At 38.8% G+C, this 12,906-nt stretch overlaps 1 protein-coding gene across 2 annotated transcripts; it reads left to right on the top strand.

Moving 5' to 3' along the window:
• Nucleotides 1-1,024: 1,024 nt before the first annotated feature.
• On the top strand, nt 1,025-12,505 carry LOC106805245 (HEAT repeat-containing protein 3-like). 2 transcript variants are annotated; one of them, XM_014806888.1, is made up of 17 exons: nt 1,025-1,062; nt 4,284-4,460; nt 4,816-4,988; nt 5,213-5,300; nt 5,623-5,738; nt 5,869-5,978; nt 6,196-6,339; nt 6,573-6,700; nt 6,890-6,937; nt 7,162-7,258; nt 9,342-9,433; nt 10,240-10,385; nt 10,517-10,739; nt 10,982-11,131; nt 11,341-11,520; nt 11,789-11,938; nt 12,262-12,505. In XM_014806888.1, exons 2-16 carry the CDS (start codon nt 4,305-4,307, stop codon nt 11,891-11,893), a joined length of 1,956 nt encoding a protein of 651 aa, XP_014662374.1. In that variant the 5' UTR covers nt 1,025-1,062; nt 4,284-4,304; the 3' UTR covers nt 11,894-11,938; nt 12,262-12,505. The 2 variants fall into 2 exon arrangements, with proteins under 2 accessions (XP_014662374.1, XP_014662297.1); XM_014806811.1 differs by having other exon boundaries at nt 11,789-12,505.
• The last annotated feature ends 401 nt before the right edge of the window (nt 12,506-12,906 follow it).

The following is a 12,906-nucleotide window of genomic DNA, read 5'->3' as shown; positions in this document are numbered from 1 at the left end:
AGTTTACCATTGCTCGTAAACAAAATATAGCAGCCGGGAATTCATTGTATAAACATTAAACAAGGAAGGCTAGGAAGCAGTCAGGAATATATATGAGCAGCCATGAAAGCTGCCAAGGAACATTAACAAAGAAACAACGGAACAAGGAAACAAATGAATAAACAAGGAAGCAGTCATGAACAGAAAAGCAATAAAAAACAAATATACATGAGCACTGTGAAAGATAGATGTTATTGTTACACGATTATTGTACATGTATGATATGCGCATTTCAGCTGGACACAGTTCGCACAATAGTTAAAGATATTTACCTATCTATCGACTCTATATATATATATATACTAATATATATGTACTATAATATGAAGAGCTTATTTGCAACAACTCGCCTTATGGCCATGTTTTTCAAAAAATGAGTAAACCGCACCACCAATGTTGAGTATGTGGACACATACCTCGGCTACATGTAGCAGTAATTCTTGTTTTATTGAATAAGCCTATCATTACCCATGCATAAATCATGTGACATACATCAGACACATTTCTAACAAAGCTAAAATAATGTAAATGATCGAGTGCCCACAATAATGTTTTTGTCGTTTTCTTCTCATTTCTCCAAATGCAGTTTGCTATCAAGCCTGTATACTATACTATATATCATGATATACTGATTATTATACTACTATATATACTGATACTATAGATAGATAGATAGATCTAGATAGATGAAGATAGATAGTAGATAGATAGATGGGCTATGTGATAGATTATCCAGAGTAGACTAATAACACATCATGTTTATTATCTGACTCTTAATATCAGATGTGAGTATTTAATATATGATAGATATATATATATATATATTATATATTTATTTATTTACGCACTTGATAGATATGAATTACATTATTATTCGCAGCGTTCAGCAAGTTACACGATTGCATGTGATGTCACTGAGAAACGCTATGTATACCGGCATGTCTACATAGGTAACGCAAGCCCCTTGTATTGCCATATGCGGCCTCCTGAATGCCTCATGCTCTCCACGATCCCATGAACGACGTCGAGTTTCGCAAGAAGTTGTGTATAATAATTACAGCTTTGGTGCTAACAAATATACATTATAGTGGTGGCAGACCGGCCCAACCCACACTGACGAATACCAGTGATGCCCTACTCAATAAGCGCGGCAGCGCAGCACACAGTCATTCAAATGCCTGAATAGCCGTGGATGCAGTGGAATGATGCCCATGCTGCAGGCTGTTGTTTCAGTTCGCGTTGTGCTATCGTTTGCGGGCCAGTTGACTCACGTGATTATAATGTTCTTGCTCAACCGTTAAAAAATGCTTTCAAAAAATGTTAGATTGATTTTTTTCAAGTCATGATACGTGTAGTGTAGACTATGTAGTCAATAATGAATCCTCATAATGTTATTAGTCAATAATGTTAACCCAGCCCTGCACCACCTGCCCAGCCCTTGCACTCCAGTGCTCCACCTCACCTGGCACCTCCACTTTCCATCTACGCCTCATTTCCGCTGAGAGGGTCTATGTTCCCCGTGGTACTGCCGGAACGTACCCTGGGTACGGTCCGGTACATTCACTTCAATCGTTATTCATTCTTAAAAGATTGTTTTTTTTATAACACCGCTTCGTTCAAACTGTTCCTAACATTACATCGCCAATTTACAAACAATCAGACCATCAGAAGCGAGTCTTGACACTAGGCCCCTGGTTCTATCGATTTTATCGCCCCGTCGCGAGCCAAATTTTAAAATCGACTCGAAATTTCCGTGTTGCCGCACGTCGCGCCGATTTTTATCGCCGTCGAGATCGCCCGTATCAAAAAATGTAGCATGGTCCCTCTCAATATCGTAGTGCTGCCCCTTCGTGATCGGGCGATAAATTCGCTGGCGATTTTGTAATCGCCGCGATCGGGCGATAAAATACGGCCTCGTGTGCCCCCAGCTGTAGGATAGCGATAGGGTTCCTTGGTTTGTCCACCGCGACATGGTCTTCAGACTTGGGTTAGGTTGTCGGCGCAATTCTGGGTTGCTCGGCAACCGCGACAAACGCTTATTTCGGCACTGCGTTCGGTATACCGGACCGTACCCCGGCGTACGTTCCGGCAGTACCCTGGGGGACATAGACCCTATGAGCCTCATTTCGCGGAAATAGAAATGCGGCTTGCATTGTGTAGAGTAAAATAAATTACCACAAGTTACCTTCTCCAATTCTCTATCTCCGCTTTTCCACTACCCATCATACATGCGGTCTAGCCTCATAGAACTATAACTAGCCCTTCCACTCTGCCTACAGGCGCGTATAGCTCCTGATAGCCACATTAACTATGTTGAAACTGGGCAACCGAAATGCCTCCACAAAACAACTGCTCACAAAATGCCCAAAATTATCGGCTGTTTTAACACTGATGTTATCTACACGGACTCTTGGCCTGATCTTTTCGAACACCTTTTCACAATTTACAGCCATGCATTTATTATTTATCCTCAACAGGACTTCACTACTGTGCAAATTCCATTTCAAATGCTCGGTGGGTACCCGTTCATCTGAAATGCTACCGGCAAAACACGGTGACTGCCCTTACTCATGCCATGGGGGAATGACCTCGACCACTTTTCTAATCCTAAACGTGTTGCCTGACAACCTTGTAATCAGCGCCAGTGCTATGCCCACACCCCATGGGTAAATGGCTTGCTCTCGTTTTGGGTCTGTAATCCGTTCCTCGTGGCAGCAGCTCATCCGTTCTCCAGTTTACATGGTTTGAGCTATAGCTGGAGCCCTGTGCGAGCAAGCGACTATAGTTCTAGAACTAAACATGCGGTGCCCCATGCGGTTGAGAATTAATTTTTTTACCAGGCTGCAACTATACTTTGTGCCGGAGAAAAATAAAAATAAAATATTAATTACGCAAATATTAATCGAGTGTGTGCTTCGAAATGTATACAAAAGTAATTAACCTATGCCGCTTTCACACTTGCGGGTTTAATCCCGCTTGCAGGTCCGGACCTGAAACGGGATAAACCCCAGTATGAAAGGTCGAAACACCCTTAGCCCGAGCTAAAGTTATCCCACTCTAAGGGGTGGTCAGCTCCGCTTCAGACCCGAGCTAACGTCAGTATGAAAAGGTATCTCGACTTTAGCTCGCTGCTAAATTTCCCTCCCCACCAACCCCCCATTACCCCATTCATCTTGGGGGTTATCCCGCTTCAGGTCCGGACCTGAAGCGGGATAAACCCAGTGCTGAAGAGGTCGAAAACACTTAGCCCGAGCTAAAGTGGATGTGCACCTCAGGACGTGGCTTAGAGGTCCGCTTCAGACCGACGCTAACGTCAGTACTGAAACGTAACTTATCCCGAGCTAAAGTTATCCCGCCCAGAAGCGCGGCTCTAAAGTCCGTCGCAGTATGAACGACTTATCCCGAGCTAAAGTTATCCCGCTTCAGAAGCGGGCTAAATTCGTTCGCAGTATGAAAGCGGCACTAGTGTAGATACAGGGTCCCGGTCATGCGAGAGCAAAAATCACAGGCTAGGTTTGTTTACATATGTTAACATTCTAATTTGAGATTGAGATTGGTGCACATATTGGTAGAAAGAATGTTGTGCGGGTGTTCTATGACTTGTTAGACTTACTATATACATTTGGTGTTATGCAAGGAGTGCCAGTAAGTATCAGAATGGTTGAGAAAATATGAAAACGGTTGAGAAATCCTCGCTTTAATTAAGCGAGTAAAATAGTATAATAAAAAATTGATTAACCTAGCATTTCTACCTAAGAAATTCACACCTATGCAAAAATTGCAGAGCCACAAGAAACAATTACCAAAATCTCTTGTTAATTTGTGGATAGGTATGAAGTAAGTGTGTAAAAATATTGAGTTGACATGTTTCACCCAACTATATTACTCTACAATGAAAACACTTCCATTTCTGCAGGAAATGTGGCATAGGTGGAATGTGGAGATGTCGTAGTTTCTTAGGCAGACAGGGTGCAAAATGTAACACACTACCTGCAAAGTTACTCACCTAATCCGAACCTTTAGTACTTTTACTATGGTGTATTAGGAATTTCTTTGTATAGCTAGTATTTGCTGCCAGCATTGAGAGCAGGCTGCAAACTGACCCTTGTAGGAAGCAAAACTGCTGCTTGGTGCCCTTAATTTGTAACCCTGCATTCGTAGAGCCTGGTCGGACTAGGTAAAAATGTGTTGGATAAAACTTAGTATCTTACCTTAGTCAGCGTTTTCTCTACGAATTTTAATAGGTATAAAAGCTACAGACTGGCATGGGTAAAGCAAAAAAATTGAAGAAAAAGAAGGAGCAGAACCCAACAGGTTTGATGAGTGTCAAAGATGCAGAGGCTGAAGCAGAAGTTGAAGAAATGAACACAGTTGATAGAAATCATCATGCCATTGGTACTATTGGTGCAATTATTGAAAAGGTATTTAATTGACAAAGCTACCTAATTTTAAGGTGCAAATGTACTTTGCAATAGGAAATAGCTATATCATTTTGACATGACCTTAAAAATTGTTTGTGCAGTGTGACATTGATACATATCATGGTTAAAGTAGTGTTCACAGAGAGTCAGGTTTTGAATTTCAATCTCAAGTTTTTGTATACATATATAGAGAAGTAATTTAAACTGAATTAAATGTATTAGTATGAACATCGCTTTATTTGCTCTATATTGTTTCTTGTATTTGTTGCAAGTGAAATGATATGTTTTATATATCTTACCAAAACAAGCACCGACAGTCTATTCTAATATAAGAATCTCTCGGGATCTGTTACAGTTGCAGTGTGGTTCCGCTGAAGCCAAAGAATGTGCTTGCACAACAGTTGCCTCGCTAGTCTCGCAGAAAGAATCCATTCAGCTGTTGACATCGAACAGTGTACTACGCATCATTGGGCCACTCCTCATCGATGATAGTCTACAGGTCAGGATGTCTGCTGCGGGAGCACTCAGGTCAGCTATCCTCCATTTACACCTCCTTTGTGGTTTACATGTTCAACCTGAGCTGAAGTACTGCTTATAACTACTTCTACAACAATGACCGGTTTTTGCCTTTTCCAGTTCATCTTCTTAACAGAAACCTTTTCATAACATTTGTTTGTTAAACTGTTACCATTATCACGAGTTTTTGTTTTCCGGTGGCTTTAATCAGTTTTTTTTAATTTACTTTATGACAGAAATGTTAGTGCATATGGTGGAGCAGATGTTTGTGAAGACATGGTCAAGCAAGATGTTCTTACACCTCTGATTGCTCTCTTCAAAAAGGTATTACCATTTATTGTGCATTAAAATATGCACATTATTAATTACCACCAGTGGACTAACCCCCTACTGTAGCATTTACTGTGAAAGCAGCTGCGGGGCCTCAGGGTTACTGAAACTGAGATAGGCATCGCCCTATGCGCCATATAGGCGCGGTAAGTATTTAACTAACTAAAATTAGCATATAATGTATTATTGAAAACCATGAATTTTTAGGAATAGATTGTTTCGCAGGATGTGAGAGAATGTTAAAAATTATGCAGCCACCTGTGTTTCACAATACAAGACATTTCTATACAGATGTGTAACGTGTTTATTTTTCTAGCAATATAGTAACTCATGGATGCCGGAAAAGATGAAACAACCTTTAGGTGGCAAAGAAGTGTTAGATGTGAACACAGAAACATTCACTCATGCTGTACACTTGCTCTGGAATCTTTGGTAATCATAATATTAATAATTTAATTTGCATAATACATTCATTAATAGCAGTTTATCTGTCAGTGTAACGGTTGTTACTGCATGATGAATCTTTTGTTTGTTGATGCATCCAGACCTATATTAATTTTAGTGAAAACAGTAGTGCTGCCATCAGAGTATTCAACAAGGAAAACATTCTGCACATTCTGACACCAGCACTTCAGTTCGACACTTATGGGATTGATGCTGCAATATCTGTTGGTATGTGTGCGCATAGCCTCTATCATTCTCCCGTTTTAACTGATTAACCGATAAAAATACATGTTGTCGTAAAACATATTGGTTGAGAAAAGTTTTGCTCACTCTGTAAGTTATATATGATCCTGGCCCACTACTCAGTTGGAAATATATATAGCATTCATTACATGTATCATGGTACTGCATGAAATAAGTTAGCCGATATATTTGCATGTTATAGCCCGATGCCTGCATGCCATCTCAGAAGACAACCCCGAATTTGTCTCAGCAGCTGCAAGCACAGATCTCAGTGACACTCTGACAAAATTGGTTATTAGTGACAAAAGTGATGCTGAACATCTACTTCTCAGGTCACTAGCCATAGGTGAATAGAATTGGTATTTTTCTGTTTACAATGATTACCTTATTACCTATTACCAAAATATATATAGTTTTTTTAAACAAAATATATTAGTATGGCATGTAAGTATTATATAAATAAGTTTTTAAATAAAATAACAATTGAAGTTATAGGAAAACGTAGCGTCCTAAGTGATCTGCACTGCATGTGTACAACATAGCTACTACATGACTACACGACTGTTTTTCTACATATAGGAATTCACCTGAACATGGCTGATGGAAAATTGGAGAGTAAAACGGTCATGCCCATTATTACCGTATTATGTAGCTGCTTTAGACTTGATTCGACAATGCAGCTAACAATGCTAGCAGCAAAACTAGAGGTGAGATATTCACTAGTCAGGGTATAGTATACTATCGTATAACATTGCGTATGTGACAGCACAATTCATATAACAAATTAGCATATAGTTCACACATTACATATTTTGATGATACATATGTGGTTTACAGACTAGGTTCAAAGGAGCACGCACAAGTTTTTAATTAGATTTCCTATTATGTTATTACAGGAAACATCTGCAGAATTAGGTGCTAGCAGTGGTTCAGCAGAGTTCCATGTAGGTTAACCAATAATGTTAATGTGTGTTTTGCATAGTTTGCGAGAAATCCCACAATTATTTTTAAACAATCTAAGTTGAAGGTAAATGTTTGCTGGTTTCATCACCATAAAATGTTACATAAAGCAGCTCTAATCTTTATACATATATTGGGGGCATTGATTTTGGAGCAAATGTGCGTACACACTAGCTGTTACATAGTGTTTCTGCATTCTTTACTGCAGAGTTCAGAGCTTGATGCTACTGTTAAAAAAATTGAAAATATCCTTGATGCACAGCAGACTGCCTTAGAAATAACAACCAACATCTGCTGCACTGATGGTATGGTTGTATGATTATTACAAGTAGTAATTATATTTCATTCTGCATCCATAGTTTAGGATATTCATCGCTTATTTCCAATGTGTGTAATTGAAATAACAATCTCTATTATACTTTTTAGTTCATCTGACGTAGTCGGATGCAGCTTGTAGAATCGCATGATTGTCCGTGCGTCCGTGCGTGCGTGCGTCCATCAACATTTGGGTACAAATCTGAACGGCTCGACGTACGGATTTGAAAGTCGGGACGTAGGGGGGTACTCCGAAAACGAGTTGGGATGTTGAAGCTGGTGGTCAAAGGTCAAAAGTCAAGAGCTGTAAAAGAAGGGGGAACATTCCCCCTTAATTAAGGTATAGGGAGGAAATGCAGAATTGCGGCACAAATCTAAACGGTTCGACCTAGGCTCGTGATAGTCGGTGTATAGCATCATGGTAGGAAAAGCCATCACTGTGCCGAAATTGGAGGTCACAGGTCAAAGGTCAATGGGGCACAGGGCAGATTTTAGACATTTTCTGAGGACGTGGCCTAACGGACACAGTGAACAACTTTTTTGTTTCGAGCACTGCATGACCTACCATTTTTACAACTTTATTGAAAGGACCATGAAATGTGCTTTCCACTGACGTGCAAAGAGTAAGTGTCTGATAACCTTTTGACCCTCAAGAGGAGGGTTAAACATGGATTCCTGAACTGCTAACAATGATGTCACAGTGTTCTCATATTCATGGAACATCCATAATCTGGAAAGCCAATATGCCTCGATTGCGCAACGGCTACAGCACAGGATTACGGCTCAAAGGTCTTTGGATCGAATCCCATCAGATTTTCTATTATTTACCTGTTTTCTGTATTTTTCTATCTTTATCCATTAAACAGTTTAACTATTTCTTTCCAATTAAGGCAAATATTTACATGATTTATTTACAACAATTTCATAACCACAAATAATTTTTACAACAATTAAATTTTTTTTTTTAAATAGGGTTAGGGTTAGGTTCACAATGCACCATAAAACTGGAGTTTCAGGCACGCGATTTGTATCAACCAATGGGATTTGGGAGGTATGCAGAATGCAGAAGGTTGCTGAAATGATGTGTACGCAACTGCGTATCTGCATATCTGCGCCTAACAAAGGTGTCACTACGCATGACTTAAAGCGATCATTGCGAGTTTTTTTCAACATTTTTTAGTGTTTATTCTCACTCTCATGATGCCTACCGTTGTTGCTTGAGTAACAGGAATTGTTTGAAATAACAATAAAATGTCTTAGAACCGCATGCAAAGTCAAAATCATGCACGATTACAATTTTGCGTTCTCTTGTTGATTTTCGCTGTCATGTCTCGCACTTTCTCGCGGTACCGCGAGACGTCAACAAGGGTACAGTAATGCAAAAATCGCACCGGAGATATTTTTGGTCAGATATGTAAACACAGAGGTGCTTAGTAGCGTAACACAAACAAGAGTGTAAGTTGTAACCTCATAAATATTAGTCTTCAAAAGTCCTAGGGACTATAAGTATAACGAAAACGGAGAGAGAAGTGGATCAAATCCTCGTTGCGTACCGCCAGCGAGAATACTTATCACACACAAATAGATGCCCCTTTGTTTTAATTATGTTCGCTTGTTTGAGACGCCATTTGTGATTTTTGGAAATCCTGACTCGAAAAAATTTATTGCTGGTATGATGTGGTCAAATCAATTTTTCTATGCTATAACTGCATAAAATATTGGTGTTTTGAATGTTGGTGTAATCAGTGATATTTTCGCTGTCAGGTGAGACTATATTCGGTTATCTTTATTTTTTTTTTGTGAGCTTCTTTCTCTCATTGTTTTTTTTGTTTGTTTTGTTTCTGTCGGTAGGTACAGACCTCAGATGAGCCCAGATGCTCTGCGGCTCTAGTTATAGGTTGCATTTTTTTTGCACAAAGTAATTTACTTTCTCTCTCAAATCCAAAATCATATGAAATGGTGTACATAGTCAAGAATTATAATTAAACTTTATGTGAATAATATTTATATGTATAATGGCTGGGTATAACAATGCTTCAGGTTTCACATTACTATGCATTTGCCTGAATTTAGATTGTGAGGAAGAAGAGTGGGAAGATCTGGACAGCAGTGATACTAGTGAAAGCATTGCAGATATGGAGGTTGAAGAGCAAGTCACTGATTCGGTATGAAGTTATACAAACCTGCTACTCTGATCATTGTGAAGATATATGTCCCATCTTACTTACAAAATGTTTGTGAAATTTTTGAAAAATGTGTGAAAGTGATATACAGGGCACGAAACTCAGATTTTTTTTGCACCAGCCCAGAGGGCTGGTAACAGCAATTTCTTACCAGCCATCACCATAATTTACCAGCCCTCACCATAATTTACCAGCCCTCATAAATTTTGTTTGTAAAATCAATGTCATGTCTCATGCTTGCATTTTCGATTTGAAATTTGTAAAATGTTGATAAATTATGGCGTGATATCCTTCAGGTAAAACAGTAATGTAGGCTATTTGCTCATTAATGCTATAAATAAACATGTAGGTACTCGCTAACACAGGCTGAAACCACCGGCTCGGAGGGCTGGTGTTTTGCCAATGTTACCGGCCCTCCAAGTAATTTGCCAGCATATGCCAGTGTGCCGGTGTTAATTTCGCGCCCTGGGTATATAAATTGCCATAATAAGCTTTTTGTCATCTTTCTATTCTATTTTGTGTATGTCATTTACTTTCATTTATAAATTAGAAATCACTAGAAAGTTTTTTGGCAAAAACTATTGTGATATATTATATAAGATTTGTTTTTATTACTCAAATGATAAATACCACAAACTGCGCTTGACACTAATTCATTAGCATTTCCATAGCATTTAGACTTGAATATATTTTTTTATTATTATTTTAATAATCTAGGGTTGAATTTCCATCACAATAATAATCTTTGCAGATATAACCTGGTAATGCTTATTCTTGGTATGATGTAGTGCATAGGAGATATGGTTCCAGATTTACATGAAGCCATCAATAGTCAGGCTCTACTGCAAAAGGTTATTATCCTGATGAAAGACCTTGACACTGTGACACGAGAGAAGCTGTCATGCCACAGCCAAGGAAACAAGCTAATTTCAAGGTAGTATGGACCAATAAGTACGTGCTATATGTCAGATAGGGTCACATGTATAATTTATTTCCTCACATAGGCCTATACACACAATTATTTGGGCCAGGTTGTCAGCAGTTGTTGCATCTTTTGTGTTCTAGCCAACTGAGAGTACGGTGCCGGGCTCTACTTTGTATAAGCAATATGGTGGCAAAGCTGAGCCCAGATGATGTAGGTGGCCATGATGGTTTATGGGAGTTATGGACCATGATTGGGACAGAAGCATTTCAAGTGGCCAAGATTGGCGATTTAGAATTACTGGAGTCTTCAACGAGTGCAATGAGGGCTGTTCTTCAACAACTCTGTGAACTTAAGTCACCAAAGGTATTATATAAACATTTGCATTTGCCTTTGTATGCTATGGTGTGTAGTATTTTTTATATTGTTACCAAGATCACTTACTAGTGAGGTGCTCAATTTTTTTGGCAAAAAATTTAATTAACGTCAGATGTATATTTTGCAAATTATTGCTAGAGTATATCACACTATAATAGCACTGTTCTAGATAGTATGCTCATGCACTTCTGATAAATACTACATATATCTTAACTCCTATGTTTTGCAAGTTCAAAGACATGCTGCCTAGCAATTTGCAGCTATTGTCAGAAGTTGGGCAACATTGTGAGGAACCAGCGGTTCGTGCAAATATCGTTCGCATTCTGAAGACACTTGGATGCTTTCTAGCTGCTGATGTATCTAGCATGGAAGCTCTCAAGGTAAAACGTAATACATAGCTGTGTATATGTGAATTCTAAATTTAGATTACCAAGATAAATGAAAAGGATGATAATCAGAGAATTATGCCATTTCCTTGATTCAGGGTTGGGGTGTAAATTCTTGCCTCCTGCATGTGAATGCAATATTGCATAATATGAGGATTTTAAAATGTTCATTAATGATATGCATAATTTTTGGTTTTACACAGGGCATAGGTTTGTTTCTAGTGGAGATGTGCAGCAGAGACGCAACTTTGTGGGTGTGTGCAGAAAGCTTGGATGCCATATTTGATCTGTTTGGGCAAGATGGTGCTATTATAGAGGAGGTTTGCAGAGCTATCGGGCTTGTTGACAAACTGAAAACGCTATCGCCAGTGTTTAGGAGCAAGGTAACATTGTAGAATCATTGAACATGTACATGCAGAGATCTACACACACGTGCACACATATTCATGGCAATCAAAGAACAAAAATGGGAAAAAAATTATGCAAATTAGGTATCTAGTCATCTGAGAATGTCATACATCACTTGTCTGCTAACTGTCATGTGAAGAACATGACAGATTTAGATAGAGGCTTTGTATTGGTATATATATGTATATATATTGCTTAGATGTATAAAATCTTATGTAATGTACATGCCATTTGTTGCCACAGATCCAGCAACAGAAGAAGAGTCTTGGGGAGAATCTGGCCATTATTCTGACAGCAAAGAACAACCTGACTAGGTTTATACGCTACAAGGAAATTCAGTACTCATGATTGTCGCTGGAAGCAAATGGCTAATGGTAGCCATGGTTGACAAAGGTGTTTATAACTGTTAGGCAGGGTTATTTACGTCATAATTATTCATGCTTAGTGATAAATATACATAACCTAAGCTTCTCAGCGTAGGAATAAAGTTCATCATCAAGGTTGAAACAAGGTTTTAAAAAATAAGCACAACTTACTTTACAATTTCAAGGTAATACTCCTATTTAAATTGTGAACGTGATACAGCTTATGACTTATTTTGCGCGGTAGGCATTTTCAGATTGCATGGTTTCACGTTGGTATACACAAATCAATCAAGTAAATTATTTTTCATTGCAATTTTACTATTGCAATAGCTAGAAGTTATTTTTTCACAGACTACATTGTGCTACACTCAAATAAGAAGACTAAGAAGTAAAAAGTAATTAAAATGTATATTTTTCTAAAACATGCTCACCACCAGTGTCTCATGTACTGTGTGCATGTGGCTTTTTAGAGAAACAATATACATTCGTAAATATGTATGTACAAGTTTTATCCGTTGTGAAATTTCTTGTTCATTTGATTCCTGCCTAATAAAAACTATAACTATAAATAAAGGCATAAGCTATGTTCAGAAAATTTGTATTACATATTGTTTTGTTACATATTGTCTTGGTTTCAAATTATTCAACGGTGGATGCATGGATGTAAAGGGGGGCTTATGTCGGGCTTGCGAGCCGACTCGACTGGAAGCAACTGGAAGCGATTGGCAGCGACTAGTTGCGTCCAGTTGCCCACTGTTCTATTCCGAGCAACTAGTGGCGGCCAGTCGCAGTGAATTGCAGCCAGTTGCTTCCAGTCGAGTCGGCTCGCAAGCCCAACATAAGCCCCCCCAGGGCAAGGGTACAGTGTGATCGAGCATGGGATGACATGGGGAAAAATAAAGCATTTAAATTGGATTAGATAGTGAAGTTACACATAAACGAGAGTGAGTGGATGGTGGCGACCAGTTCTGTAGAGCAGTGCTTTGTGAATGGTTC

Source organism: Priapulus caudatus, unplaced genomic scaffold (assembly GCF_000485595.1).
Source record: "Priapulus caudatus unplaced genomic scaffold, Priapulus_caudatus-5.0.1 Scaffold0, whole genome shotgun sequence".
Classification (NCBI taxonomy): domain Eukaryota; kingdom Metazoa; phylum Priapulida; class Priapulimorpha; order Priapulimorphida; family Priapulidae; genus Priapulus; species Priapulus caudatus.
The sequence above is the reverse complement of the archived record's forward strand: the minus strand, read 5'-3'. Positions and strand labels throughout refer to the sequence as shown.